The 25214-nt window shown below is 52.4% G+C and overlaps 1 protein-coding gene across 19 annotated transcripts in view; it reads left to right on the top strand.

Annotated features, from left to right (window-relative positions):
• Col13a1 (collagen type XIII alpha 1 chain) overlaps window positions 1-25214 on the top strand; it is a 145326-nt gene that overhangs the window by 77681 nt on the left and 42431 nt on the right. For 9 of the 19 annotated variants that reach the window (XM_031347204.1, XM_031347214.1, XM_031347202.1 and 6 more), the window contains 11 exons: window positions 1217-1267; window positions 8227-8262; window positions 9087-9113; window positions 10095-10121; window positions 11401-11427; window positions 11520-11546; window positions 12499-12525; window positions 15471-15536; window positions 18278-18385; window positions 20106-20132; window positions 21319-21354. In XM_031347204.1, the coding sequence (XP_031203064.1) occupies window positions 1217-1267; window positions 8227-8262; window positions 9087-9113; window positions 10095-10121; window positions 11401-11427; window positions 11520-11546; window positions 12499-12525; window positions 15471-15536; window positions 18278-18385; window positions 20106-20132; window positions 21319-21354 (459 nt within the window). Of the gene's footprint in view, window positions 1-1216; window positions 1268-8226; window positions 8263-9086; window positions 9114-10094; window positions 10122-11400; window positions 11428-11519; window positions 11547-12498; window positions 12526-14347; window positions 14405-15470; window positions 15537-18277; window positions 18386-20105; window positions 20133-21318; window positions 21355-25214 lie in introns of all 19 variants that reach the window. The other 10 variants (XM_031347213.1, XM_031347211.1, XM_031347203.1 and 7 more) reach the window with 4 other exon arrangements.

Here is a 25214-nt window from a genome sequence, read left to right as displayed (position 1 = left end):
TCAACTGCTAACCATAGTAGCAGCTCCCCAGTGGTGGGCAGGCTGTGAGCATTCTTTTCTATTGGCTCAGGTAATGCTGACGGCCCTTCCTGGAAAGCTTTACTATTCCTCTGTGCATTAGGCCCAGAGAAGGAAAGTCACACGCCCATAGTCACACAGATAGAAAGCGGCAGAGCTGGACAGGAGCCCCGTGTGCTGTGACTCCAAGGTTGAGGTGACACTGATCATAGGACAGGGCAGTCTTCTAAGTGGATAGATATTGATCCCATCCTATAGGGTGCGACGCATCACCTTCCCAGACCACACAGAGATTTCAAGCACCTTCTAATTTTATCCCATGAAATTTCCATGTGATAGGAATGTTTCCCCTGCCGTAGTTTTCTAAATGAACGGAGAAATTAGTAAACTTGTCCCAACTCACTTGCCTGCTAAGGGTTTCCCTTCAAAGTATCCATTTTGCCATAGGCCATGTCTACTTCACTGTGCTACAGTTACTAGTTCAAGATCACTGTTACCTGTATATGAGGTAGGAAGGACATTTTGCAAACTACTTTTCAATTCCTTGCCCACCAGGACTGCAGAACATTCCAAGCTTCAGCCCTCAGGCAGGTTGTGTGAGCTCAGAAAGCGGCTATGACTTTAACTCGGGGCCTGGACTTTCTCATTCCCCTCCTGCCTGCCTCTGCTGCAGATTCCTACACATCCACACCCTTCATTTATCCAGCTGGCTCAGCCACCTGTCCTAGCCCCCAGGGCTCCCAGCCAAGTAGCTCCAGGACATGCTATATGGGCTCAGCATGGACTCAGCCTTCATCCATTGGAGCATTCCTTAGGACATCTAAGAGTGTCAGTCTTGGGCCTCAAGGCTGCTGGACCCATATAGCCAAGATATTGTATGTCCTGACCATTCATTTGTAAGGCGTGCTGCCAGGTGTGGACCAGGTGGAAAGTCACCACTGAGCCCCGCCTTTCCTTGCGGTTCCCTCCTGCTCCTCAGTGTCATGGATGCTACTCTCTTGCACTCCCCAGGCCCACTGTCCTTTCCCACCTACCAGCTGCTCTTCTCAGCTCCCCTGTGATGTTCCAATGACCATCTTTCCGACTGATCTCTGGCCTCCCTTTGGTTTATGGGGGTTGGCATCCCCCTTCCTAACTGCTAGCTCCCTGCTCCCCACCCCCTGTGTCTACCCTTCCACAACCCTCTGTCTCCCCACAGGGTGCCCCTGGAGATGCGGGGATGTCCATCATCGGGCCTCGAGGCCCCCCTGTAAGTTGCTGCTGTTCTCAGAGGTGGGGTATAGAGGTTGGGAGAGTTAAATGAAAAGGGCTTTGGGGGAATAAAGGTGAGCCTCAGCAGGGACCTTTGGGTGTGGCCATCCCATGTCCTGTGGTCATCCCTGCTGGTTCTTAGCATTGCTGTTGATGTTAAAGAAAGTGGGCTGACTAAATATACCTAAATTACTGACTCCCGGGGAGGGCTCCAGAGCCTAGCCTTTAGCCGCAGAGCTCCAGCAGCTGGGAGGCAGGAAGGTGGTTACTTGTTGTTTACATGAGGGAAAAGTGCCGCCTGCCTTGAGTGAGCACCCCAGCTTTCTTTGGAACTATTCTTGGCCTCCCAAAACCAGGAGCAGATGACAAAGTCCAGGTTCACTGACCCCAGCACCCACTCCTGATTCTCATGAAGTCCCAACCCATCCACCAAGCCCCCCTCCCTATCCATCCCCATCCTTACTGTCAGTACCAGATCCTCTGAGTTACCTAGCACCTCCTGACTTCCCTCTGGCATGCTTCCTTAGGGACTGCCTGGGATATGGGTAATGGTGGGATGTGGGGGATGCTGGGATGTGGGTGATGCTGGGGTGTGGGGGATGCTGGGGTGTGGGGGATGCTGGGATGTGGGGGATGCTGAGATGTAGGGGATGCTAGGATATGGGGGTTGCTGGGATGTGGGGATGCTGGGATGTGGGGGATGCATAGATGTGGGGGATGCTGGGATGTGGGGGATGGATCCAGCATGATAGCACAGCTGTGTGAAGGAGGATGAGTGGGGTCCCAAGGTACCTGGTCACACAGCTTCAATAAAGCCGGTGTCAGAGAGGAAGCTGGAATTCAGCCTAGCCTAGCATGGCCTCTCTCCACAGAGGAGAAGAGGTTCGGACAGGGTCCTGTGTGGTCATGGACCTCCCTTGCTCTGATGAGGACTATGAGAAACCTGTGATGAGAGAGGACCAGAGAGCACAGTGAGAGCACGGGCTGCTGGGAAAGTGTAGTAAAGTATCGTCTACATTGGCAGTTCTCAACCTTCCTAATGCTGTGACCCTTTAATACAGTTCCTTGTGTTGTGTTTATCCCCCAACCATAAAATTATTTTTGTCATTACTTCAGAACTGCAGTTTTGCTATTAGGAATCGTAATGTAAATATATGATATCCAAGATACCCATATGTGGTCCCAAGGGTTTGCGACCCACAGGTTGAGAATGGCCAGAGTAGAGGACCAGGAAGTCACAGTGACAGGCACTAATTACATGCTTAGCCTCCAGCACAGACAGGAGGTGTCCTCACCTGACTCCCCCAGCTCATCACAGGAGGAACCTGGGAATCTCAAGCCCGGTTTGATTACTAGGCTCCTAAGTGATAAGCGCGATTTTGTCCCAATAGCCCTTGTCGGTGTATCTTCAATGATTCATGACACTTGGTGTCCTGACCATGCCCAGAGTCCTCTGACATGGGCCACCACTCATCAGCCAGATGGTCAAGTCACCCTAGCAGAGTGACACGAAGCTAACCCTCAGTTGCCCCTGCTGCCCCAGCCTGGTGAGAATGGAAGATAGACAGACAAAAGATCTGCTTGAGAGTGAGAGCTGAGGTCAAGTAGGCAAGCCCTCTGTGGTAGCTGGACACAGGGGAATGGGTGGCCTGGCTGAGAATAAGTGTTGCTCATCAGAGCCAGCCTTGTCATCCTTAAGGGCCACCCACCCACTCGCCTGGAGCCTGATAATAGTCCAAGCAGCAGGGGCCATCCAGGTACTAAGACAAGGATGGCTAGTGTCCCCACCAGGGACCCAGTGTCCAGGTGTCCTCATGGGAGCCCCATGAAACAGAATGGGAGGCTGGACCCCAAGGGGCACTAAGCAGGTCTTGGCTAAGCTAGGGATACCTGTATGTCAAGCTCTCCGCCCCACCCCCACCCCCAGCTGCTCTTCAGAGACCAATAGGAGGGATCTGATCCTTACCCATAACAGGTAGATACACCCGCCGAGTGGGTCAGGAACCTAGAGCCTGCCAGGCACAAGGAAGATGATAGAAGCCTGACTATGTGCCCTCCTCCAGGCCCATGATGGCAATCTCATTGGCCGTGACAGTACAGATAATGGAGGTTGTGATAAGGAGTAGTAGGGACGTGGGGGGTAAAGGGAACCACTGGGCTCAGACCGTGTCCGGTTGGAGAGGCTGCAGGAAGAAGGGATCACTGGCCCCCTTTCAAGGTCAGAGTCCACCCAAGAAAGGAAGGTCAGGAGGGGTGCCAAGCTCCATAATCGGGAGAAGCACCTGGAAAGGTCTAGACCCAAAAGCAGGGGTGCGGCTGGAAAGACCAGCGAGGGCTTTGTGTGACGGACTCGACAAGATATTCAGAACTGTTTCCCAAGGCGTGTGGGCCCTTGGGTTGTGTTGGGTGGGTGAGGGACATAACAGCTTAGAGAGAGGATGCTCCTATGCTCAGCAGGAGCACATTGAAGGGAAGTGTCTGGTAAGTGCTGTTTAAATGCCCAGGGCCAAGAAATATATATATTAGTATGTGTGTGTGTGTGCAAGTGTACATGTGTATTTGTGTGTGCACATGCAAGTGTGCATTTGTATATGTGTGTGTGCAAGTGTGCAAGAATGCATGCATGTATGTGTGTTCCTGTGCACACACGCCATTTAGAGGTGGCCATAGGTGAGTTTTGGTGACCATAAAGATGAATTTTAGAAAAGTGTGGGGTGTCATCTTGGACACCCCACACTTCTGAGTCACACAGTGCATGGTTGTGCCCCGCCAGGGAGGAGGAAGGAACAGCACCTGCCAGGGGAGGGAGGTGCCTTAGAGCAAGGTGAATTTCAGAAATGGGTGGAGGAGTTTATTTTCCCTTTCGTATATAGATCCTTTATCCATAAATGTAATGTGTGTCTCATCCCAGCAAATGCTTACGGATTGTTCATTCGAATGCTGAGTTTCATTCAGGAAAGAAGCAAGTTCATGACCATGTTAGAAGAAAGAAGAGGGCAACAGAGAATATCAGCTAGATCAGAAGAGAAGGGCCAGAAACAAAGCCAGACGCTGGTAGGAAGATGGTTTGTGAGAAAAGCCACATTTAATAGTAAAAAGAAAGCCAAGTAGAAGTGGAGCACACCTTCAATCCCAGCTCTCAAGAGCCAGAAGCAGTCGGATCTCGGAGTTTGAGGCCAGCCTGGTCTACAGAGTCAGTTTCAGGATAGCCAGGGCTACACGAAGAAACCCTGTCTGGGAAGACAGAACCAAACAAAGAGAAAATAGTAGAAAGGGGAAGGTGGATTGTTCTGGAATGGGACAGGGCCTGGGGGAGATGGCAAATGGAAGGTTTGATTCTGTGTATGATGTGTGTGTGTGTGTGTGTACACATACACGCACATGCTCACATACCAGTCATGATGCATATGGAGGTCAGAGGACAACTTTACGGAATCCACTCTCCCCTTCCACCTTTACACGGGTTCCAGGGATCGAGTTCAGGCTATCCATCAGTTGCTTGCAGCGAGGGCTTTACCCACTGAGCCACCTTCCTAGCCCTCCATTCTTTCTTGATTGTGAATCTGTCCACCCATTCGATCAAGACAGATTGTCAATGAATAAGTTACTCAGGTGTAGTCTGAGAGTGGTGGTGTGCACCTATAATGTCAGCACTTGGGAGATGGAGGCAGGAGGGTCAGGAGTTCAAAGCCAGCCCCACCTATATAGCTGGTTCCAGGAAACTTGAGTTACATGAGACCCTGTCTCCAAACACCAAACCAAAACAAAAAGAAAGAATAGCAGTGGAAGACTAAGATGTCAAACACGAAGCCTCAGACAGCAGGAGCATAATATGAACAAGTGTTCCTAACTCCCAAAGAGGAGACCCCTTTGAACATGGCAGAAAACCCAAAAGCCACAGGGAACATTTGTCTGTACAAACATAACCACCCTAGGTGAGTGAAAATACACTATGACCCCTAAAAAGACAAAAGGTGAGTTAGCCTTAGACAGTTGGCTGGCCTCTGCCAGGGGCCATTCTTAACAGACAGCATTAATCAAACTGGATCAGAAAAGTTAACCTAAATGGAGAAGAATAAGAAAAGCCAGACGTGGCCTACCATCCCAGCTACTCAGGAGGCTGAGGCAGGAGGATCACTTGAGCTCAGGAGCTCAGGACCAGCCTGAACAACATAGATCCTGTCTCGAATATATTTGCCTGTTTGTACTCTTTACATAATGGCACAGTTACATAAAAGAATACCTAATGCTAGTATAGCATATTAAATATACACCATAATAATAGGTTGCCTCAAACAGCCAGCTCCCCAGCCTGGAATCCGCTCGACCAGTGAGCACTGGAAGAGGCCATAAGCTCAGCATAAATTGAGATGTAAATTACAGTCCAGTTACACTACTCCCCAACTGCCTTCTCCCTAACTTCTCCAGGAAGCAGAATCCCATGTCCTTGTGGTTGATGACAGCATCCCGCCCTCCCCCCCGCCCCCCTAGTCTTGAAAAAGCCCTGGTTAGTCCCGGACTTGGCCCTGGCTTAGAAGGATGCACCCTGCTTGCTTACGGGAGCAGGCACTGTAATTAGTGGACCTTGTGATTATCTTAGCCACGTCGGAACCCTTCTCTCCTGACCTCTTCCTCGGGCCTCCTCCGTGTCCAGAGCAGCTACAGAGAGTTTACATTGGGAGGTTTCGGAGATTCCATTGCAATGGTTTCCGGGTTTCTCCTTAGGCCTATTCTTAGCACCACTTATCCTTGAGAGGAGAGAGGCCAGAGCCCTCTGACATATGAGTGGTGTCTCTGCTCTCTTGCCTTTGGACACTTGCCACAGGTCCATCTTGCAGCAAGCCTGCAGCTAGTTTCCCTGCAGACCGGCACGCTACCCAGACATGGTGAAAGGTCCTACGCCACCTGGCCCGAGGGCGACATGGTTTCGGTGCCAAGGCCTCTGGGTACTTCCATTCACAGATTCAGAAAGGATCCAGCGAGCCTGGAAATATTTCAGGGTCACAGCATGTGAGTCCAGAAATATTGTCCCCTGAACGGGACCTGGTTCCGGACCTTAACTAAGACGTCCATGGATCTCCAAGACACTCTGGGGAAATGGCTCAGTGCGTAAAAGCAAACAGTGAGTTCAGGTCTCTGGCACGCACACGTAAAGCCAGGCCCTGTGGCACGAGTCTGTGATCACAGCACTGGAGATGGAGACAGGAAGATCCCCGGAACTCACCAGCGAGTCCAGCCAAATCAGTGAGCTATGGGTTCAGGAAAGAGACACCCTGTCCTTAAAATGTATAAGGAGAACAGTAGAATAAGCACTTGGTATTAGACTCTAGCCTCTAGGCTCGTACCTACATATCCATGGGCACATACACACGAACGTGTATACACATGTATACAGTAAAGCAAGCCATCTGGCTGGCTTCTGGTACCCCCCCCTCTGGTCATCTTCATTCAACACACACCCAGTGGTGTAGCTTCTATTTCCAAAGGCATTATGCACGTACTTGATGGTTGTTCCATGACCCAATGAGATTACATAGTTATTCCTATTCTAGGGATGGGGAAGCTGAGTTGTGGGGAGTTTGGACAGTGGCTTAGTGTCACACGGTTGTTGATGAAGCAGGATTAGAACTCAGCATGCCAGACCCAACAGTCTATACTTGCAAAGAGACTCAGCCATGTAAACAGAGCATGTCCCATGATGAGAGCTAACACAAGAAAAGCTGGTGAGCCACTGCTCCTGGGCAGATGGCAGGAGCATTGAGGAGACAGAAAGGGAGGTAACCAGGTCTGTACAGTGGAGGATGGCTTTGTCTTTTAAAAAAGTTATGAAGGCGTAAGATTTGTAGAATTAAAGTAGTGCATACTTTAATTCCAGCACTTAGGAGGCTGAGGCAGGTGGATTTCTGTGAGTCTGGGGCTAGCCTGGTCTACATGGTGAGTTCCAGGACAGTCAAAGTTACAGAGTGAGACCCTGTCTGGAAAAAAAACAAAAAACAAAAAACCCAAATTTTTATTACATGGTATGTGTGTGTGTGTGTGTGTGCGCGCGCGCGCGTGCGTGTGCATGTGCGTGCACACACACACACAAGTCAGATGACAGTTTGCGGGGGCTAGTTTTCTCCTCCCAGTGTGTGGGGTCCCAGGGATCCAACTGAAGCCATCAAGCTTGGGGGCAAGTGTTTTTTTACCTGCTGAGCCATCTTGCTGGAGCCTTGAATGGTATGAGTGTCAGGGAACTCTTGCTGGAATCCTGAGGAGAGGGGAATGCTCCTCTCTGTTAGGTTTCTCCTCTCTGTTCCCCTTGACCTTCAGGTTAGCCTCGCAGACCTGCAGCCATGGTTTAGTGTTGCTTGGGAATCCTAACTGTTAGCCCCTGGGCTGTGACCAGGAAACATACTCCTAGTCTCCAACTGTCTCCAGTCTGCAGTCCCAGGAAATGAACCTGGATGTCTCTCCTCCCCAAGAGACACGGGAGATCCAGAGAATGCTCAGCTGCTGGGAGAAGCTTAAGGAGCAGGAGCAATCTGACCCGTTCTAACGTGAAAAAGGACACGTTGAAGGTCAAGTTCTGCAGACTCTGAGGCCATCCTTAGACTAGTGGCCATGAGAAATGCCTGGAAATAGAGAAGTGGACCCAATTTTGTTCCAGGGCTTCTGTGCAGTTCAGAGTAAGCCGTTCGTTGTCCTGGAGGTCCCATTGGCTTGTTGTCTATTTACATGTCAAGGCTCAGCATGCCCAGGGACTGCAGAGCATCCCAGGCCACTTCTAGAAGTAGGCTCAAAGGATACAGGCTGTTTGCATCCCTCTCTCCAGCCTGGTCCCTGCCTGCAGAAGCTCTCCCACATGTTCCCCTTCTGTCCTCTCCATCCTAGCCAGCTCACAGGTGATAACGCAGAGTCGGGGATGGGCTTGGCTCCACCCCTCCTCCCTCATCTTCAATGCTCTGTTCTTTTCAGGGCCAGCCTGGTACCCGGGGCTTCCCTGGATTCCCGGTAAGTGAAGAGGGTTTGGGTCAGCAGAGATAGGTAGGTCCCGAGCCTGGTTGGGTTAAAATGTATCAGCAAGATGATTATCTCTGAGGCCACATTTTTCCTCCTGATTCCTAGCCGCTAAGGACCCGCTCACTCTATAACCTTTCATGGGCCAGTAGCTCAGGGCTGGGCTCCTGCTGTAAGAAAGGACAAGGATATCCATATAGATAGATAGTGGTGGCCAGGTAGGAGCTGAGCGAGTGAGCTTACAGCTGATCCATCCCATTTGATACCAGGATGTGATTATATGGTGGTCCTAGAAAGTGAGCTGATTGACCGCTGGTCAGGCTCTGAAGAGAGGCCTGTCATGGAAGCTGTAGTACAGTGGCCACTGTGGCCACTGGTGTATCCTTTAACCTTTGCCAATCGCACCTAGATTCTTAGGGGTGGGACCAGGGAAGCAACTGCCTCAGCGCTGACCAACATTAGCTTTCAAGAAACGCTGTGGGGCCAGGAGGTGGTGGCGCAAGCCTTTAATCCCAGCACTTGGGAGGCAGAGGCAGGTAAAGCTCTGAGTTCAAGACCAGTCAGGTCTACAGAGGGAATTCCAGGACAGCCAGGGTCACACAGAGAAACCCTGTCTTGCAAAAACCAACAACAAAAAAGAAAGAAAGAAAGGAAGGAAGGAAGTTAGAAAGAAAGAAGGAATATAGATAGATAGATAGATAGATACCATACATACATACATACATACATACATAGATTGATTGAGTCTGTGCCCAGGCTGCCTCCCAGGTGAGGGTCCTGGGAAGCTTGGTTTTTGCATCTGGCCTTTCTATTTGCAGGGTCCCATTGGTCTTGACGGCAGGCCGGTAAGTAGACTCTTGGGGTAAGTAGACCCTTGAGATGGGCTCTGTCCCACCTCGGACTAGCTCACTCACCTGGGACTCCTGGTCCTCATACACCCTAGGTTATTGAAAGATAGTTTCCAAAGAAGGAAAACTGTCCAGGATGGTATTGCTAATGGGAAGGGGAAGAGGAGCTCTTTAAATAAGACACCTCTGACGTCAAGTAGGCAATTACTATGGTCAAGTTGGGTACCGGTGTCCAGAGAAAAAAGTCATCCATAGACTTTGGTGGCTCTGAGTGGCTTGGGGGTCGGGAAGAATAAGGAGGCAGTAGGAACAGCAGTGGAGTGGACTGGGATAGGCTGTCCCAGTATCACCAGAGTGCCAAGGTATCCCTTATTCTCCTCAAAGTTGGGGTCCCCTCGACAGCCGAGGCTCCACATGCATATCTGGGTCCCCCTCTGGTCACTATATCCTTTTGACCTTTGGTGTCCTGGTCCAGGCATTCATAGGAGTTGGAAGATGCCTCTCCAAAGCTCTTGGGAGTCCCCACAAATGCAGGCACTGGAGACGTGTAATATACTTCTCTCAGCTCTTCTTCCGATAGGGGGTGCCATCTCAGGTGGGGACCTGGTCACCTGCCCAGCAAGCCACATGTAGCCCAGAGGCCACAGTGGTAACGTCTTCTCACCACGAGGCCAGGTGTAGTCCACAAGCTCTCCTGGGTATATGGAGTGAAAGCAGCGGAGTCTAGGGAGACACCGTCACCTCTGCTCGCCTTCGAAGAGCAGGGGATGACTACTGCGGGTGGGAAAGTGAAAGGGGAAATGGTCCCACCCCTGGCTCAGCCAACCTGCAGGTTAGGGTCTGAGTGAGAAGGGACCACGTGACCATGCGAGAGAGGAGAGAAGCTAACCGCGACAATTAAGGAGGAGCATGCTAGAGCAGACAGGGTGAGGGACTTGTATTTATAAGCAATGCACATGAAACCCTTTTCTCTTCCAGGGCCACCCCGGACCTAAAGGGGAGACGGTAAGCCCCCCTACTTCCTTTCCTTCCCCCAATAGGTAGTGGGCCAGCCTTGTCTGACTCCTACAGAGGGAGAGAGCCTGCCTGTCACGGTCAGCAGACCTTAGATCCTCACACCACACAGGGAAAGTGTCAAGGCTTCTCTCTCCTGCACAGGAGACATCCAGGCTAGCAGGCAAGCCTTTTCCAACATGATGATATAACACTCTCCAGGTCGGGGTGGGGTGGTGGCGTTCCTAGGAGATGGGAACCTGTTGCTTGACCACAGTGGCTTCCCCTGAGCTGGTCTCTGACTCTCCAGCCCTGCCACTGTGAGCCCTCTCAGAGTTTCCTAGTTTCAAGGCAGATCCAGTCATGTGTCAGAAGCGGTAGAAGGACCCTTCTCTATCTACATAATGCCACTCACCCAAAGGCCCAGAGGCCTGGAGACCAGCATTCAAGTGGTTCCTCACAGGCCAGCCTAGGCCTGACCGCTACCTCAGAAGCTCAGGCAAGGGTTCAATCGACAGTGTGTTAGACTGGAAATGACTAACCTTCCAGGGTCTCACCCTGCTCTTCTCTTGGCACTGGGAGGCAGAGGTGATGCCACCTCTTTCTCTTCTGGCCTAGCAGAGGCCTGCAGAGCCTTCCCTTGAAGAACTGGCCTACCTGTGCTTCTGCCTTGCCCTCTTACCTGCACATCAGCAATGGGCCTCCTTAACCAGGGCTTTCTCCCGAAAGCTTACCAGACACTGAACCCCACTCCTCCCTAGAACCAGAGGATAAGACAGCCTTGACAGAAATGCCAAGTCCCCTTGTGCCTTCTGGGGAGCTCAAAACACAGACTAGGGGGATCCGTCCCAGCTTCCTGTCCGTACCACAGGCCTCACACGGTGTGTCTGCAGCACTGGCCTAACCCACCCATGCTTCCTGAGCCATTCCGGTTCAGCAGCCAGGAGAACAGAAAGCAGGCTGTGCCAGGGTCTCCGGGGACCCCAAGTGAAGGATGTAAGGTCCTTCAGAGCAGAACACCCCAATACCCAAGCCTCCCATGTAGAGGGGTCTTTGCGATGTCAATGACAGGAAGAAAAGGTGAGGGGCACGGGGAGTGACTGGCCACACCCACTGAGGCTTGGCATAGATGGTCATCCCATCTTGGATGAGTTGGACATAGGCCGTCGTGACCCGTAGGACTTTGGGACAGATTGAGAAGCTCCTAGAAGCCCAGGATCTGCCCCCAGCCCTAGGCATGTGTCTGCGATCCATCCACCCACTGATAACCTGCATTTTTTTTCTCCCACAGGGCCTGGTGGGTCCTCGAGGACAACCGGTTTGTAGCTCCTCTTCCTTGTCCCAGCAGGGAGGTTGGGGACCATGTGGCCTGAGATTTGAGCCCTGACTGTCATTTCCTTCTCTTTGTAGGGACCTCAGGGACAAAAGGGAGAAAAGGTGAGTACTGTTGAGACTTCCTGTACCTACATCCCAGGCCAAGCCTTCTGTCAAGCAGAAGAGGGTCACAGTGGCCAGAAGGGTCATGGTGGGCACTTGCAGACCTGAGGTTTTTTTGGCTTTTTTTCCCCAAAAGATGTATTTATTTTATGTATATGAGTGCTCTCTGTGTGTGTGTATCTGGGTGCCTGGGTGCCAGGAGAGGGCATCAGATCCCATTACAGATGGTTGTGAGGCACCATGTGGTTGTTGGGAATTGAACTCAAGACCTCTGGAAAAGCAGCCAGTGTTCTTAACTGCTGAGCCATCTCTCCAACCCCCAGACCCGAGTTTTACAGGAACCCCAGAAGTGCCCAATATGTAAGGAAAAATGATGACATTCCCTCATCTGTCAGTCTGAAGACGCTCCCTCGTGCAGTTCGGTCCTCTCTACCTGCTGTCCCGCAGGGACCCTTCACTCTGAGATAGTGGACTTACAACCCCACTGGCCTGACTCTTTCCTAACCTCCTCTGTGATCTGTCGTTCACTTTCTAGCAAAGATTGGTAGCTTTACCCCTGGGCAGTGGTGCAGGAGCCTGGGACTGTTGGCGCAGGGTTAAGTAGTCCCGGAGCCCTGCTAGCCACAGCCATCATAGAGTCTGTTGACCCCATCCGGGCTCCTCTCTAACCCAGGGGTTGGGCTGACAGTGGAGCTGGATATAATTCCTAACCCTACCATCAGGAAAGGTGGCATATGGGGGGAGTCCTATCCCTACACACCATGGCACCTCATCTGGGCAGGCTCTAGGGGGTTCTTTCTAGAGGCAAGGGAAGGGGGACCACTTCATCTGCCTCAAGAGGGCCCAAGGCAGAGTAGTGGTACCATCCGATGAGGAGATACATGGTATGTTATGGGTATACAGATCCCTCTAATAAACACCTAACACCGCTCTCCTTCTCTCTCCTCCCTAGGGTCAGTGTGAAGAGTACCCACACCGGGTAAGTGATACTTCAAGCCAAGGGTGCTCTATGTATGCTTCATCCTGAAGCCCAGCCACTAGCAGGGTCGGAGGGCGGGAGCATTGGGGGATCGGGGAGTTGGAGAGGAACCTGCAACCCTGTGTAAGGCATAGTCTGCTCTGCCCTACAGCTAACCATGGCTTCCATACCGTATGTGGAGGTCATTGTGTCCATTTGCCGGCCTCCTATAGCCTTGTTTATCTGCTGAACAAGGGTCCGAGAGTCTCTTGAATGTGTGTATCACTCTACCCTCTGTTGCCTGGGGGGCATACATGGATCTGTGTGTTGCCTCTGCTCTGTGTGTATGGTGTGTGTGTGGGCGGGATGGTGGGGAGGGGGGAAGAAGCAGTTCTGGACAAATAGGAAGGACTTCTGAGTTAGTTGTGGTTTCAGATGCCCCAGATCTCCAGGAGGGGAGGTCATCTGGCCACTGCATCCTCTGGGGCAGTGTGCATCTTGCCTGTTTAGAACACAGAAAGCCTGTCTCACCAGGAACATTGCAGTGCCGGTGGGGTGTTTCTGGATTGAACCAGCTCCTCCCTGACCCCTCCTAACCCTGACTTTTCCTTGCTTCGTCTAAGCAAAGGAAACCCAAGATGCACCTGTGCACTTGACAGCAGAGCTCTTGCTGGGGACAGAGGGGACAGAGCCCTTTCCTAATTCCTCCCTGAAGCCCCAGTGGGGCACGGTGAAACAACCTGTAGACCGTATGTAGCAGGCTCAAGCCTGAGAATCAAGTAAGAAGAAGAGCACCTTAGGTGACCTTCCATCTCTAGGGACCTCAGTGTACCAGAAACACACAGTCTGGTGTCCTGGCTGCTACTACAGCTGGGCAGGGTAGAGCTTAGGGGTGGAGTCCACCGCAGACCCCTCACTCTGCCCCTACCCCAACACAAACCAGGCTCAGAATGTATTTGACTCTTCAGGTTCTCTGGGAAGGTGTGGCTACTATGGCCAGCCTCTCTGCCCAGCCTCTCTCTCAGAACACAGAAACCCATGCCAGTCCCTGACATCTGGGTCCTTGGATCAGAGAGAGGCTGCGTTAAGTTTGGTGTGTAAGAGGCCCAGGCCAGCAGCCTCACAGGCAGAGCTGGTTTGTCAGTGGGTTTGTGCTTCAGGGCTGCAGGACCCTGCTGTTCCGACCAGCCGGATCCTGATACAGCACCAGAACCGCCAGCTGTGTTTATTTGAAATGACAGTCTTGAAAGATGGTTTTATTATCCAAAAGAAATACGGCATCCCTCACCCTCACCCCTACCCCCACCTGCCCAGGACAGAGACAATAAATACAACTGCTGGAGCTTCTACGGTATGCCATCGAGCCTGTAGAAATGCTCAGGTCGGGGAGAGAGGGCTCTCTGCCCCTCAACCCTGCACAAGAACAGAGAAGGGAACAGTGATAGAAGGTTCCAGAAGCATAGTCTGGGGTCTGTATCCAGGCAGGGATGGAAGATGTAAATACCCAACAGGCAAGCAAATTGATTTAGAAGAAACTATGAGTAGGAAACCTAGCAGGGTAGGTTTCCAAGGGGTAGGCAGAGGGGGAGGGGGGAAACAGAGGGGGGAGAGGTAGGCTCAGGGGGAGGGAGGGGGGAAGAGTAGGCAGAGGGAGAGGGGGAGGCAAAGTGAGGGAGTACTGACAAGTCTCTAGAGTCTGGCCAGTCCCTACCTCTTGTCTAGCAGGAAAGGAAAGGGCTAGGCAATGGGTGGAAAGTCCCCTGGTATCAGGCAGGGTTACTAGGAGGGTCTGCAGCCTTTCTCTCACTCCACGTGACTCCGTCTTTGCTGCCTTCCAAACCAGGAGTCCCCAAGCGGCACGCTGGCAGCTCTGCGCTCCAACCCGATAATGTCCCTAAAGGTTTGTCGGTTCACGATGGGCTCTAGCCCCTCTTGGCTGAGAGCTTCCTGGACACAGAGCTCAACATGGCACAAGTCTGGGCCCCAGCATGGGAAGACGGGGCTCTGCATGGCTCAGTGTGTGGCAGCTGCCCCTAGACGATGTAGCAGGAATAACCGTAGGAGGGCCCCCAGATGGGCTCCTAATTCCCTAGCTGAACTTGTTCTCCGCCAAGATGGATGGTGGTTCTTAACAACCATCCATCAGAAGCTTTTGGTGAACTGAGGGACCTTAAACAGGGGTGGTTGAGCCCAAGGTCTTTGTCTTCATATGAGTACCAGCCTTTAAGCCATTTCCTCAAGTTCCGCCTCCCCAAGCAGGGAGACAAGAAGCGGCAGAAATGACCCCAAATGAAAAGGATATTAGATAATGTGATCGCAAACTGCCTGTCTCCTAGAAAGTGGTTGGCCATTCCCAAGGCACTCTTTACTGAGTGTGCCAGCCCCAGAGTGAAGCCTCAGCAGCACGTAGTGTGCCCCACACAGGCCACACCCTCAGCCAACTCAGCCCCAGGAGCCAGGCTTAGCCTCCCTTGACCATGGGTCTCAGATTTGCTGACATCAGCCTTTTTTGTCCCACCAAAAAGGAACCCACAGGGGACCACACGCCAGCCTGGCTCCGCGCACCAATTTAGCTCATCCTGTGGTTCTCCGATGCTCAGCCCAGTAGCCGATGTCCACCCAGTGGGCCCGGGTGGGGCAGTGCAGTGTTGGATGGTATATCACAGGGCCTGAGTACCCTGGCATGGCTTCAGAGGTGGGCTTGGCCAGGGAGAGCCCCTCTTCTAGAACAGGAGCCAGTATCCAGCGCTGAGGAAGAATGCTTACAAGAGAGCCAAAAGCAGGATCAGCATTCTGGTGTCTGTCCCTTGAGCTGAGTCTCAGGGGTGTCATCCCCCAGTCTGTACTACACTGATCTCTCCTCTTCTTCTCTCCACTTGGCCTTCTTGGTGACTTCCTGCATCGTTCTGAATACCTGCGACCTCTGGCCTTTGCCCTCTGGCCTTCCAACTTCTATCTCTCTTCAGCTGTTGCCTCTCCTCAATTCAGTGCGGCTGGCTCCACCCCCAGTCATTAAAAGGCGGACCTTTCAGGTAGATAACACATGGGGCTTCCCCTTGGCACTGTTTGGGGTCCTGACAGGCCAGCTGGGCTATCCATTATGCCAGAACCTGCTTCTAACGGTTACAGTAAATTAGTAAATGTGGGAATACGCAGCACGCAGGCCCCATCACAACATGACGCCCGACGGACACCCACTACAGGCATTCCGACATCCATTTTGCAGACGGACTTTAAGTCTTTCAGCGGGGTCGTGAGTCAAGCGCCATCATCTTTATTGAACAGATGCAGAAATAAAAGTTCAGAGAGGTTCAGTAAGTTTGCCCAAGGTCACAGCCCATAAACAGAAGAGGAGCTGTCTTCTGTCTCTCTTCCCAGTGTGCCTCTGCTCTGTAAAATAAGAACAGGCACGGGGACTGTGATAAAAATTGAGGCTCGGAGAAAGAATCTCCCGAAGTTACAGGAGTAGCAAGAGGAGCAATGGACTTGAGAGCCAGGTCTCTGGTGCCTGTGCTCACACTCTCCGTGCAAGCTTAGACACACAGCCCGTTAACTGACCTCGCAGAACCTGGGTGTGAGGAAGGAGGGTGTTTTTAGAACAGGTTGACCCACAACCAACAGGCCAACGCCTACTTTCCTATCTTCCTGCCTTGCTGTCTCCAAGGAGGGTTGGCCAGGAGCAGGTCCCCAGGGACAAGGTGCAGCTTTGTCCCTACAGTCTGAAGTCACATGAGGCCAGGGGCTGTCTGCCTGTCTTACTTTTCATCTGCCTTCTATGGCCCAGGTGTCCCCAGGGAGCAGGGAGTGGTAGAGTCTTGAGCTACCTGCCTGGTGAGTCCTCTAGCTCAGGAGCATGGATGCTCAACGTACCTGCCTGACTAAGACTGAAAACTCACACCAAAGATCAGCTAAAAATAGTCACATGGTACATGTGCAGTCGATTAAGCATTCGGCCCATTCCTGCGGGCTACGGATCGCATTACCCATCAAATCCTCGAGAGCCTCCAAGGGCTCCGAGGGCTGCTCGGGAGGCTGCTAGCTGGCCAGGCGGGCTGGCTGCCGCTCTTCCTGCTGCAGACAGGCCCTGCTTTTAGGGAAGCTGAGGTGGTGCTTCACGCCCACCCCACACTCCGAGCACAGCTACTGGTAGAGCCCTGCTTACACCAGCCACCGTTTGTTGGACACTTACCCATGAGACCTTGCTTGTGAGAACTCGGCCTGATGGGCTGTAAGGGGTGGCTCAGTTGGTAAATTGCTTGTTGGGCAAACAGGAAGACCCAAGTTTGGATCCCTAGGTGCATGCTGGTAATTGGAGTCCTAGGACAGGAAAAACTGGAGAATCCCCGGGGTATTCTGGCCAAGCCACTTTGGCCTAAATGGTGATCTCCATGTCCCAGAGAGAGACCTTGTCTCAAAAGAAATGACGACAGCCCCTGAGGAAGGACACCCAAGACTGATGTCTGTCTTACACACACACATACACACACACACACACACACACACACACACACACACACACACACACAAGAACCATGCATGATTAATTGCACCAGCTCCCTGGGGGCCATAGTTTTCATTTCCAGTTGGTAGAGGAAGACCCTAGAACAGTGGTCCTCAATGTTCCTAATGCTCCAATTACTTACTAAGACAGTTCCTCGTGTGGTGGTGACCCCCCTCCCAACCGTAACATTATTTTCGTTGCTACTTCGTAACTGTAATTTTGCTGCTGTTATGAATCGTAATGTAAATAGCCGATGTGCAGACACTCTTAGACGACTCCTACAAAAGGGTCATTCGATCCCAAAGAGATCACAACCCACAGGTTGAGAACCACTGCTCTAGAGGGTCCAGAAGTAGATCTGGCCACCACCTGTTGTTGTGTCCGTGTCCAAGATGCAGAAATGGCCATGCCGGAATTTTCTGTACTTCCCTGACCTGGTTTCCAAAGCAGAGCCAGCAGGAGTTAACCTCACGGTGGCTACAGATTCTCTGGGGACTAAGGGTTTTAACCCGCCAGCCATCATGGGACATGAGATGGCTTACCCATCTCCTACTGATAAATCTGTATTCATTGTACACGGCATGCAAGATGGTCTCAGGTCAGCAGAAAGGAGAAGCTTGTGTAAGCGCTGATGTGCTTAGCAGCCGGTGCTGGACGCCACTTCCAAAGTGCAAGGAGCTGGCAAACGAGCCTTGCTCCAGTGAGCAGTGAGCCAGATGAAACTCAGTGGTCTCTGACCTAGGGTCTCATTTGATCCCCTGGAACAGATAATCAAAACCAGCAAACGATGAGACAGGAAACAGGGACCCTGTGCTTCCATCCTGTCCCTGGGAGGCCCCCAGGAGGGCTGAGGCAGATGACAGACCTACTACATTGAGAGAGATAGAGGGGGGCTGCAGACCACCTGGGCTGAACTCTGGCATTGGGCCAGGCTAGGAACGGGGCTTGGGTGCAGGCCCGGGATTGTCTCTCACTCTCTGCCTGTCTCTGCCACTGCTGCCAGGCCCCCTGCCCTGGTGACCATGTCCCCTATGAAGCCCCACAGCTCAGTAACGCCATGCCTTGGTCTTCCTGCTGCCATTAGCCTCTGCATGCATTCACCATCACTGTCACTGTCACCACAGTATCACCCTTCCATCACCGCCCCACCGCCCCCACCGCCTTCTGAGCAGGTTCCACAGAGACCTCAGCAGATGCATGGCACAAGGGTGGGGGGCAGTGTGACTGCAGCTCCCGGATCTTCTCTCTAATGCATGTTTTCCTTAACTTCAGGGGGAACAAAGCCAGGCTGGCATCCAAGGCCCTCCAGGGCCACCGGGCCCCCCAGGACCAAGCGGCCCTCTGGGACACCCAGGACTGCCAGGGCCTATAGGGCCACCTGTAAGTATCCCTCCCTCTCCAAGATTTGTTCCCGAGCTGGGCAGTGGTGGCGCACGCCTTTAATCCCAGCACTTGGGAGGCAGAGGCAGGCGGATTTCTGAGTTCAAGGCCAGCCTGGTCTACAGAGTGAGTTCCAGGACAGCCAGGGCTACACAGAGAAAACCTGTCTCAAAACAAAAACAAAAACAAAAACAAAAAAAAACAAAAAACAAAAAAAGATTTGCTCCCTACAAGTCCCCAGAACCCTCTAAACTTTGAATAGCAACCCAATGACAGAACCATTTTGTCAAGGTCCTAAACACGGTGGCCTATGCAAGAAGCTCTCCATGTCTGAGACTCTACCCACCTGTTGGCTCTCCCAGCTCGACCAGTACACCTGCCGGGCTGTGTGAATCGTGGACTCCAGGGGCCAGTCTAATAAGCTACCCGCTTCAGTCACTGCAGAGTACATGGGAGAAGTCTCAAGGGGCTTTGACAACTGTCCTGGGCCCGGGTTAGGAAAAACGAGAGTTTGGGCAATGGGAAGGTTCAGAGAGGTGTGGCCTCTGATGACTGTGTCTATCAAGGTAAATGCAGGATCCATGCTACTGGGTCACTTTCCAAGCCAGCTGCCCAGTCATCCCCGGACCTGAGGATTGGCAGCCACTGCTGGGGGACAGGTGCCATAGACACCCTCTTCCAGTGACAGAGCAGCCCCCAGCTCGCTCATTTGCCAACTTAGGCCAAGACCATGTCCCTCACAGCCACAACAGCACTGAAGTAGTGGTGCACGGAATGTCTCTGATAATCACTCAAGTTCATGCCCAGGTTCCTCAGCTGCTCTAACCTTTAGCCATCTTGAAGGGTCCCTGTGAACTGGGCACCAGCTCTGGCCACCGTTATCTCTGGTTCGGCCAGGAGGGCTGTACTGTAGTGACAGCCTGCATTGTTCAGAACTGGCTCCACTTAGTCCCCCAAAGGCTTATTTACAGAATTTTCCCTCCCAAGACTCCAGGGAGAAGGTTAGTCTTGCCTCGATCAGTCTGTAGATGGGAAAGTAGAAAAACCGAAAGGAAATCAATTTAGGAAACCAGGCAAAACCAAGCTTTCAAAGTCCCCCAAATTTACTGTTTTGGCAACTATCACCCTCCAACCCAGCACCGGGCGCTTACTCTCCGCGTGGCAGTTAGCCAGGCTTTTGTTTGTAGATTCACTTGTTTCTTCTTAGTCTGTTAATAAAGAATGGATCCAGCGTGTCTTTGACACCAGTTAAAACAGGCTAGACCTAAGCTTCATGGTTTTCATCAGCCCACGTTTATTGCCCAGACCTCCGCCCAAGACCGCAGGATCCAACTACCCCTGGCCTCTTCCTTGGCACCCACAGGTCCCCGTGCCCACACCAGCTTACCACAGCCAGCTGCTGTGGTTATCCCCAGGGACAGGGGGCCAATGGGCTCTTCTTCGGGGGTTCGGGGCCTTGCTGGGCAAGGAGCTACGTGGGTAAAGCCACGTTGCCAACTTAGCCCTAGGCCACTGACCTACTTTCCAGTGGGTAAGCCTAGCAGAGTTGCCCACAGTACCCACATGGCTCCAACCAGGGATGTTAGCCTGTCGTCCCCACGCGCCCTCCCCAGGTTTCAGTTACTCTACTCTCCAGGACCTCCCGGAGCTATCTGGGAGCTCTCTGCTCCAGCCTCCACGGTGAACATAGCTAACCTCACCCACTCATTTGCTTCCACAGGGTTTACCCGGGCCTCCCGGATCAAAGGTAAGCTTAAGGAGACATGTTCCCCGGGTGTCAACTGGGGATGGGGGAGAGCTCGGAGGGACTGAAGCAGAGCGATGGGTTAAAAGTGGTCCATTTTAAAAATACCACCTCCTCTTATGAATCGTTTGGGTCCTAATGGAACCTCTTCCTTGGTTACATTAGGTGTTCAGGCTGGCTGAGCAAGTGCCATGGTTGGCATAGGAAGTACAACCATATTGAGATGTAGTGGTTCCGTGTTTGCTCAGGATGCAGGAGGCCCTGAGTTTGAATCCCCAGCATTTCATAAAGCATGATGGTGTATACCCTATACCCAGAGAGTGGAGGCAAGAGGAACAGAAGTTCAAGGTTACTTGTAGCTACATAACAAGCTAGAGGGCCAGCCTGGGCTACATGAGACTGTGTCTTTAGGGGAAAATAAAAAATCTAAGAAAGAAAAAAGAAAGAAGAGCTGGGTAGTGGTGGCACACCCCTTTAATCCCAGCACTTGGGAGGCAGAGGCAGGCGGATTTCTGAGTTCGGGGCCAGCCTGGTCTACAGAGTGAGTTCCAGGACAGCCAGGGCTACACAGAGAAACCCTGTCTCAAAAAACCAAAAAGAAAAAAAAGAAAGGAAAGAAAAAGCAAAGAGGAAAGCAGCCTTGCCGGCCTGGGAGTTTGTGTTCTAGCTGGAAACACGAGGTGGACAGATGCCATGACACGGTCACAGTGTCGCAAAGCCGTCAAATAACAGAAGAAAAAAAAAACTCCAAAGTGGTCTGATCTCTTGTGAAATGTTGCCTTGGAAGCCCATGATGACAAGGACGCCCTCGCTTTGAAGTCAGAAACCCCCGAGACCGAAGGATGTAAAGCACGGATGGTGGCTGCCACTTTACAGACGTGGGGGCAGAGAGCTGGGGAGAGAGGCCTCAGAGAGGACTGTTTGCTAAAACCCAAACTGGATATTCTGGGCCTCTAACAAGCTGTCCCCTCCCCGTACCCTGCAGCCATCAGAACAGTATCTGGGGGCCTTGGATGGTACGGAGGGCTGCTGTTGCAGAAATAGCTAGGTCTAGAGGACTTCCAGAGAACAGGGGTACAGGGGTGTCATGGGGAGGCCGAAGGTGGTATCGTGTGTAGTAAAGAGCACCAGCTGGTCTGGCATGGAAAACCATTTGGCTTTTCTTCTCTCCCCTCCCCCGCCCTCACAGGGAGACCCAGGGATCCAGGGCTATCATGGCCGCAAGGTAAGCAGGAGGGGGAGGGGAGGACACTACCTCCTCTTGGAGAATCCAAGAGGGGCCTCACTGCAGGGCTTTACACAGGCCAGGGCTGAGTGGAGAACAGTGTATGTTCACATCTATGCTAGCCATGTGAGCCTCCGTGTTTGTTTATAAGGCTGTCTGAACACTCAAGGAACAAATAGGAATTGATGGGCCAGGGCTTTGGCAGGTTGGTGGCCCAACCCAACCTTGAGTAAGGAAGTGTCTCTTAACTGATCTGGGTGGCTGTGTCTGATATCTGGACTGGGTGAGCCAGAATACTGGGCTCCCTCTAACACAAGCTCCATGCTGAACCTGGAGGGGGACAGAGCAGACCTAGCGCTGCTCTTGGACAGTTCTCAGGCCAGACAGACAAGCATTCCTGTACAGATTGCCTTACTGGCAAAAAACAAAACAAAACAAACTGTTAAGTGCTACCACTACAGAGCATGCTGAAAGTAGGGTAGAGACCCAAAGTGGGAAGAGTTGAGGGAGCTTCCTGGGAGAAAACAGGCAAGAGCTCAACCCTGTGAGTAGGCATGTGTAACAGCTAGTTAGTGCCGTGTAACAAAGTCTCCCAAATTGGCTGGCTTAAAATCACGATTATTTCTTATGTTCCTATGGACTGGTAGCCTGGGGTTCTGCAGTTCTACCTGGGTTCACAGAAGTAGAGGCTAATCTTATGATAGCTAGGAGGCCAGAGATAGCCTATTCAGTCCTGTGGCTGGTGCTGGCTGGTGGGTTCTACTCTCCAGGTGCCTTTCAGCTTCCAGGAGGCTGGACTGGCTTCCCCACAGCAAGGATGGTCCAGGACAGCCTTCTCAGTGGGCAGGTTCAAATACAAGTGATTTGATATACAAATCCAGGGTCCCCGCATACAGCCATTCCTAAGAATCTTTAGCTCAAATGGGGTCACACAGCCAAGTTACCTGCATGGGAAGAGACCCAGTTCTGACTGCTTGATCAAGGGGTAGAAAAACTTTGTGGACATTTTCAGTCAGTCTCTGTGGTCCTTCAGCAGATCTGGGAGGAAATAGCATTTTAGACAAGGAAACCATTTGAGCCAAGGCCGGGAAGCAGTGACTACAATCGCCATTAAGAGCGTAGGACTTTCACTGGCAGCCAGTGCTTAGTGAATGCCAGGCGTGGGCCAAGCATTGTCCTGCAATACAACCTGAACTGTTTCTACTCCTTTATCCCCTGAGGCTGCTGAAATTTGCTTCCATCGAGCGAATGGGGAAACTGAGGCCCAGCCAGGTCTCAGCTAGGAGAGGTCAGAACCAGAAGTCAAGTTAGGCCTGGGTCCTTCTCATGGTCCCAGTGTTACAAGGATCCCAGCCACTGGCTGGAAGCTGCAGAATCCTCTAGAACCTTCCCAAATGGGAAATTCGGCAGGAAGGAAAGGTATGGGGGGGGTGTTCAGGGGGGCCTTGGAAAGAGACTCACTCGTCCAGGAGTGCACACCTCACTCTCTGGGTTCTGGTGGTTGCCACTGCTGTGGTGTTTTACGGGTGCCTGGTGAGACGCGAGAGATCTTTAATTAGTTCTGCATAAACTGAGAAGCTTGCTCTGTGTCGGGAAGTAGAAATTATGGCCCCCGCGGTTGCTCCCATTCTCTCACCCGGACTCACAAAATTTATTGCCTCCTGATGCAGCATAGGTCGGTTTTCCCATTAGTGTGGTCAGATTGGCTTTCATGCTGTGAAGGGGTGGAGGCCCTGGTAGAGGAGTTCCCCAGGGTCATGGCGGTGCCCTTGGCTGGGACTGTGTTGTGACGGGAGGCGCCTGCCTCTGCTGCAAACCAGAAGTCCGGTACCGCAAAAAAACAGTCCAGGGAACTGTTGTCTTGGGGCTGGAGAGGGCCCAGCTGTGGACTGGGGTGTCCTGGTACTGGACCTTTGCGCATCCTCACACACCATGTGAGCAGGTGATAGCAACGTTCCATTCGATACAGGCATCCCTGCATTTGCAGAGGACCAGCGCAGTACCACTGAGGGAGGGGCAGCTCCTGGGTGGAGGAGGCCGCTGGGCTCAAGCACAGAGTACTCTACCTGACTGGTGGTGGCCCTCCAGAAACAGCAGTTCTAGTTCCATCAGTGACTTCCTAAGGCCAGGTGCCAGAGAGAGAGCGAGCCAGAGGCCTGGAGCTACTGGCCTAAGCCCGTGTCTGCAGGAGTTGAGGTGGCGGTCCCTTTTTGCTCAGGGAAGTCATAGCTTCCTGGGCACAGACTGACCACACGCATCCCCTAGAGGCCTTTTAGAGCTTTGTTAGGTGTAGTACCTTGGCACCCCACCTTTTAATCCTACATCTAGGACAGTCATAGCCTCCTCCACTGTAGCCTGCTCAGCCCGTCCCTCCCACTGAGCCCTTTGCCCCTCCTCTCTTTGCTAGGCCACGCCTCTCTATTAGCCAAAGCCTTCTACCTCTCTGGGCCTTCACTCCTCCCAGCCACCTCCCTGGTAGCCTCCGTACCCCAGATCTGTGCCTCTCCCCTCTTCTGGTGCCCTAGTCCTATCACCAGCGAGTGTCTCAGTGCGCTCTAGCCGACTAGTAGAGGGGTCCCCCTGCCCCCCCCGCAAGGAGACAGACACATGCACCTCGACCCCAGCCATCCTCACATGCCGACCCGTGTACCCAAAGTCGAGCGCAGCCATGCTTCACATCTCAGTTTAGCCAGCATGCAGTGGCACTCGTCTCGCTCAGTTCTTCCCCGGCCGGGGCAGAGAGAGATCACCTGCGTGTTAGCACTTTGCCTAAAGTTGCACAGATAGTGAGGGAGGTTTCACCAGCCTGTATTAATTTGGAGGCAGAGTGGACCTGGGTGCATGTCTCCCCCACCTCCCCCTGCGGAGGGGGAGGGGGTGACCCGTGATGGTCACACTGAGCTATAAGACAGCTATGCAGTCACAGTAAAAGGGAGGGTGTTCTTAGTATAGCAGGTAAACCTGCCACGTGAGCTCCTCTTACTCTGTCTCCCAGGCATGGCACACGAGGTGGAGTTTGATTCCTCAGCCTATGAAGTTTGAAGAGGAGATGTTCCCTCCATCTCTCCCACTAGCTAGATCTGGTGTCTAATTAGTCAGACCAGCCAGGCTGGCTTCTCTATTGGCTCCTTGAGCTCAAAGCCCAGGGTGGTTAGCATCCTTGTGTATCCCAAACAACTGTCCAGGGGCCAACCCTCCTGCCTAGACTTTGCATGTATTTGGATACATGTGTGGTACTTGATTGACCCAGATTTTTCTGGGGGGAAGGAGGGTTCAAGACAGAGTTTCTCTGTGAAGCCCTGGCTGTCCTGGAACTCACTCTGTGGACCTCAAACTGACCTCAAACTCAGAAATCCACCTGCCTCTGCCTCCCAAGTGCTGGGATTAAGGGGGTGTGCCACACTGCCTGGCTGCTTGACCCAGATTTATGGCGACCATCTACCTTAACTATACTGCACAATGCAAAGCATGGTTTCAAACATCACACATCACAACCTTGGGTCTCCTTCCAATCACTATGGGTCACAGACCTGATGGGAACATGTCTCCCAGTGCGTCAGAGTTAGTACTGAGTCTAGTGCACCCCATATTATCTGCGAGGTTTTGTTTTGTTTTGTTTTATTCTGGATTTTTTGTAGAGGACCATAACCTAGGACACACATTCTGAAGGAGGCAGAGTTCTGTGGAGTAAGGAGCAACATTGTTACGAACCTCTTGCATGCCTGGACAGGGTACCTTATGCCCCGCCCCCTTTTCTGAACCCAAGCTTACCTTAAACCCATTTGGTGGTTGAGGATGGCTTTGAATATCTGCTCCTTCTGACTTCCCAAGTGCTGGGATTACAGCGGCACACCCCCACA

This window comes from Mastomys coucha, unplaced genomic scaffold (genome assembly GCF_008632895.1).
Source record: "Mastomys coucha isolate ucsf_1 unplaced genomic scaffold, UCSF_Mcou_1 pScaffold3, whole genome shotgun sequence".
NCBI lineage: Eukaryota > Metazoa > Chordata > Mammalia > Rodentia > Muridae > Mastomys > Mastomys coucha.
This window is presented reverse-complemented; position numbering and strand designations above follow the sequence as displayed.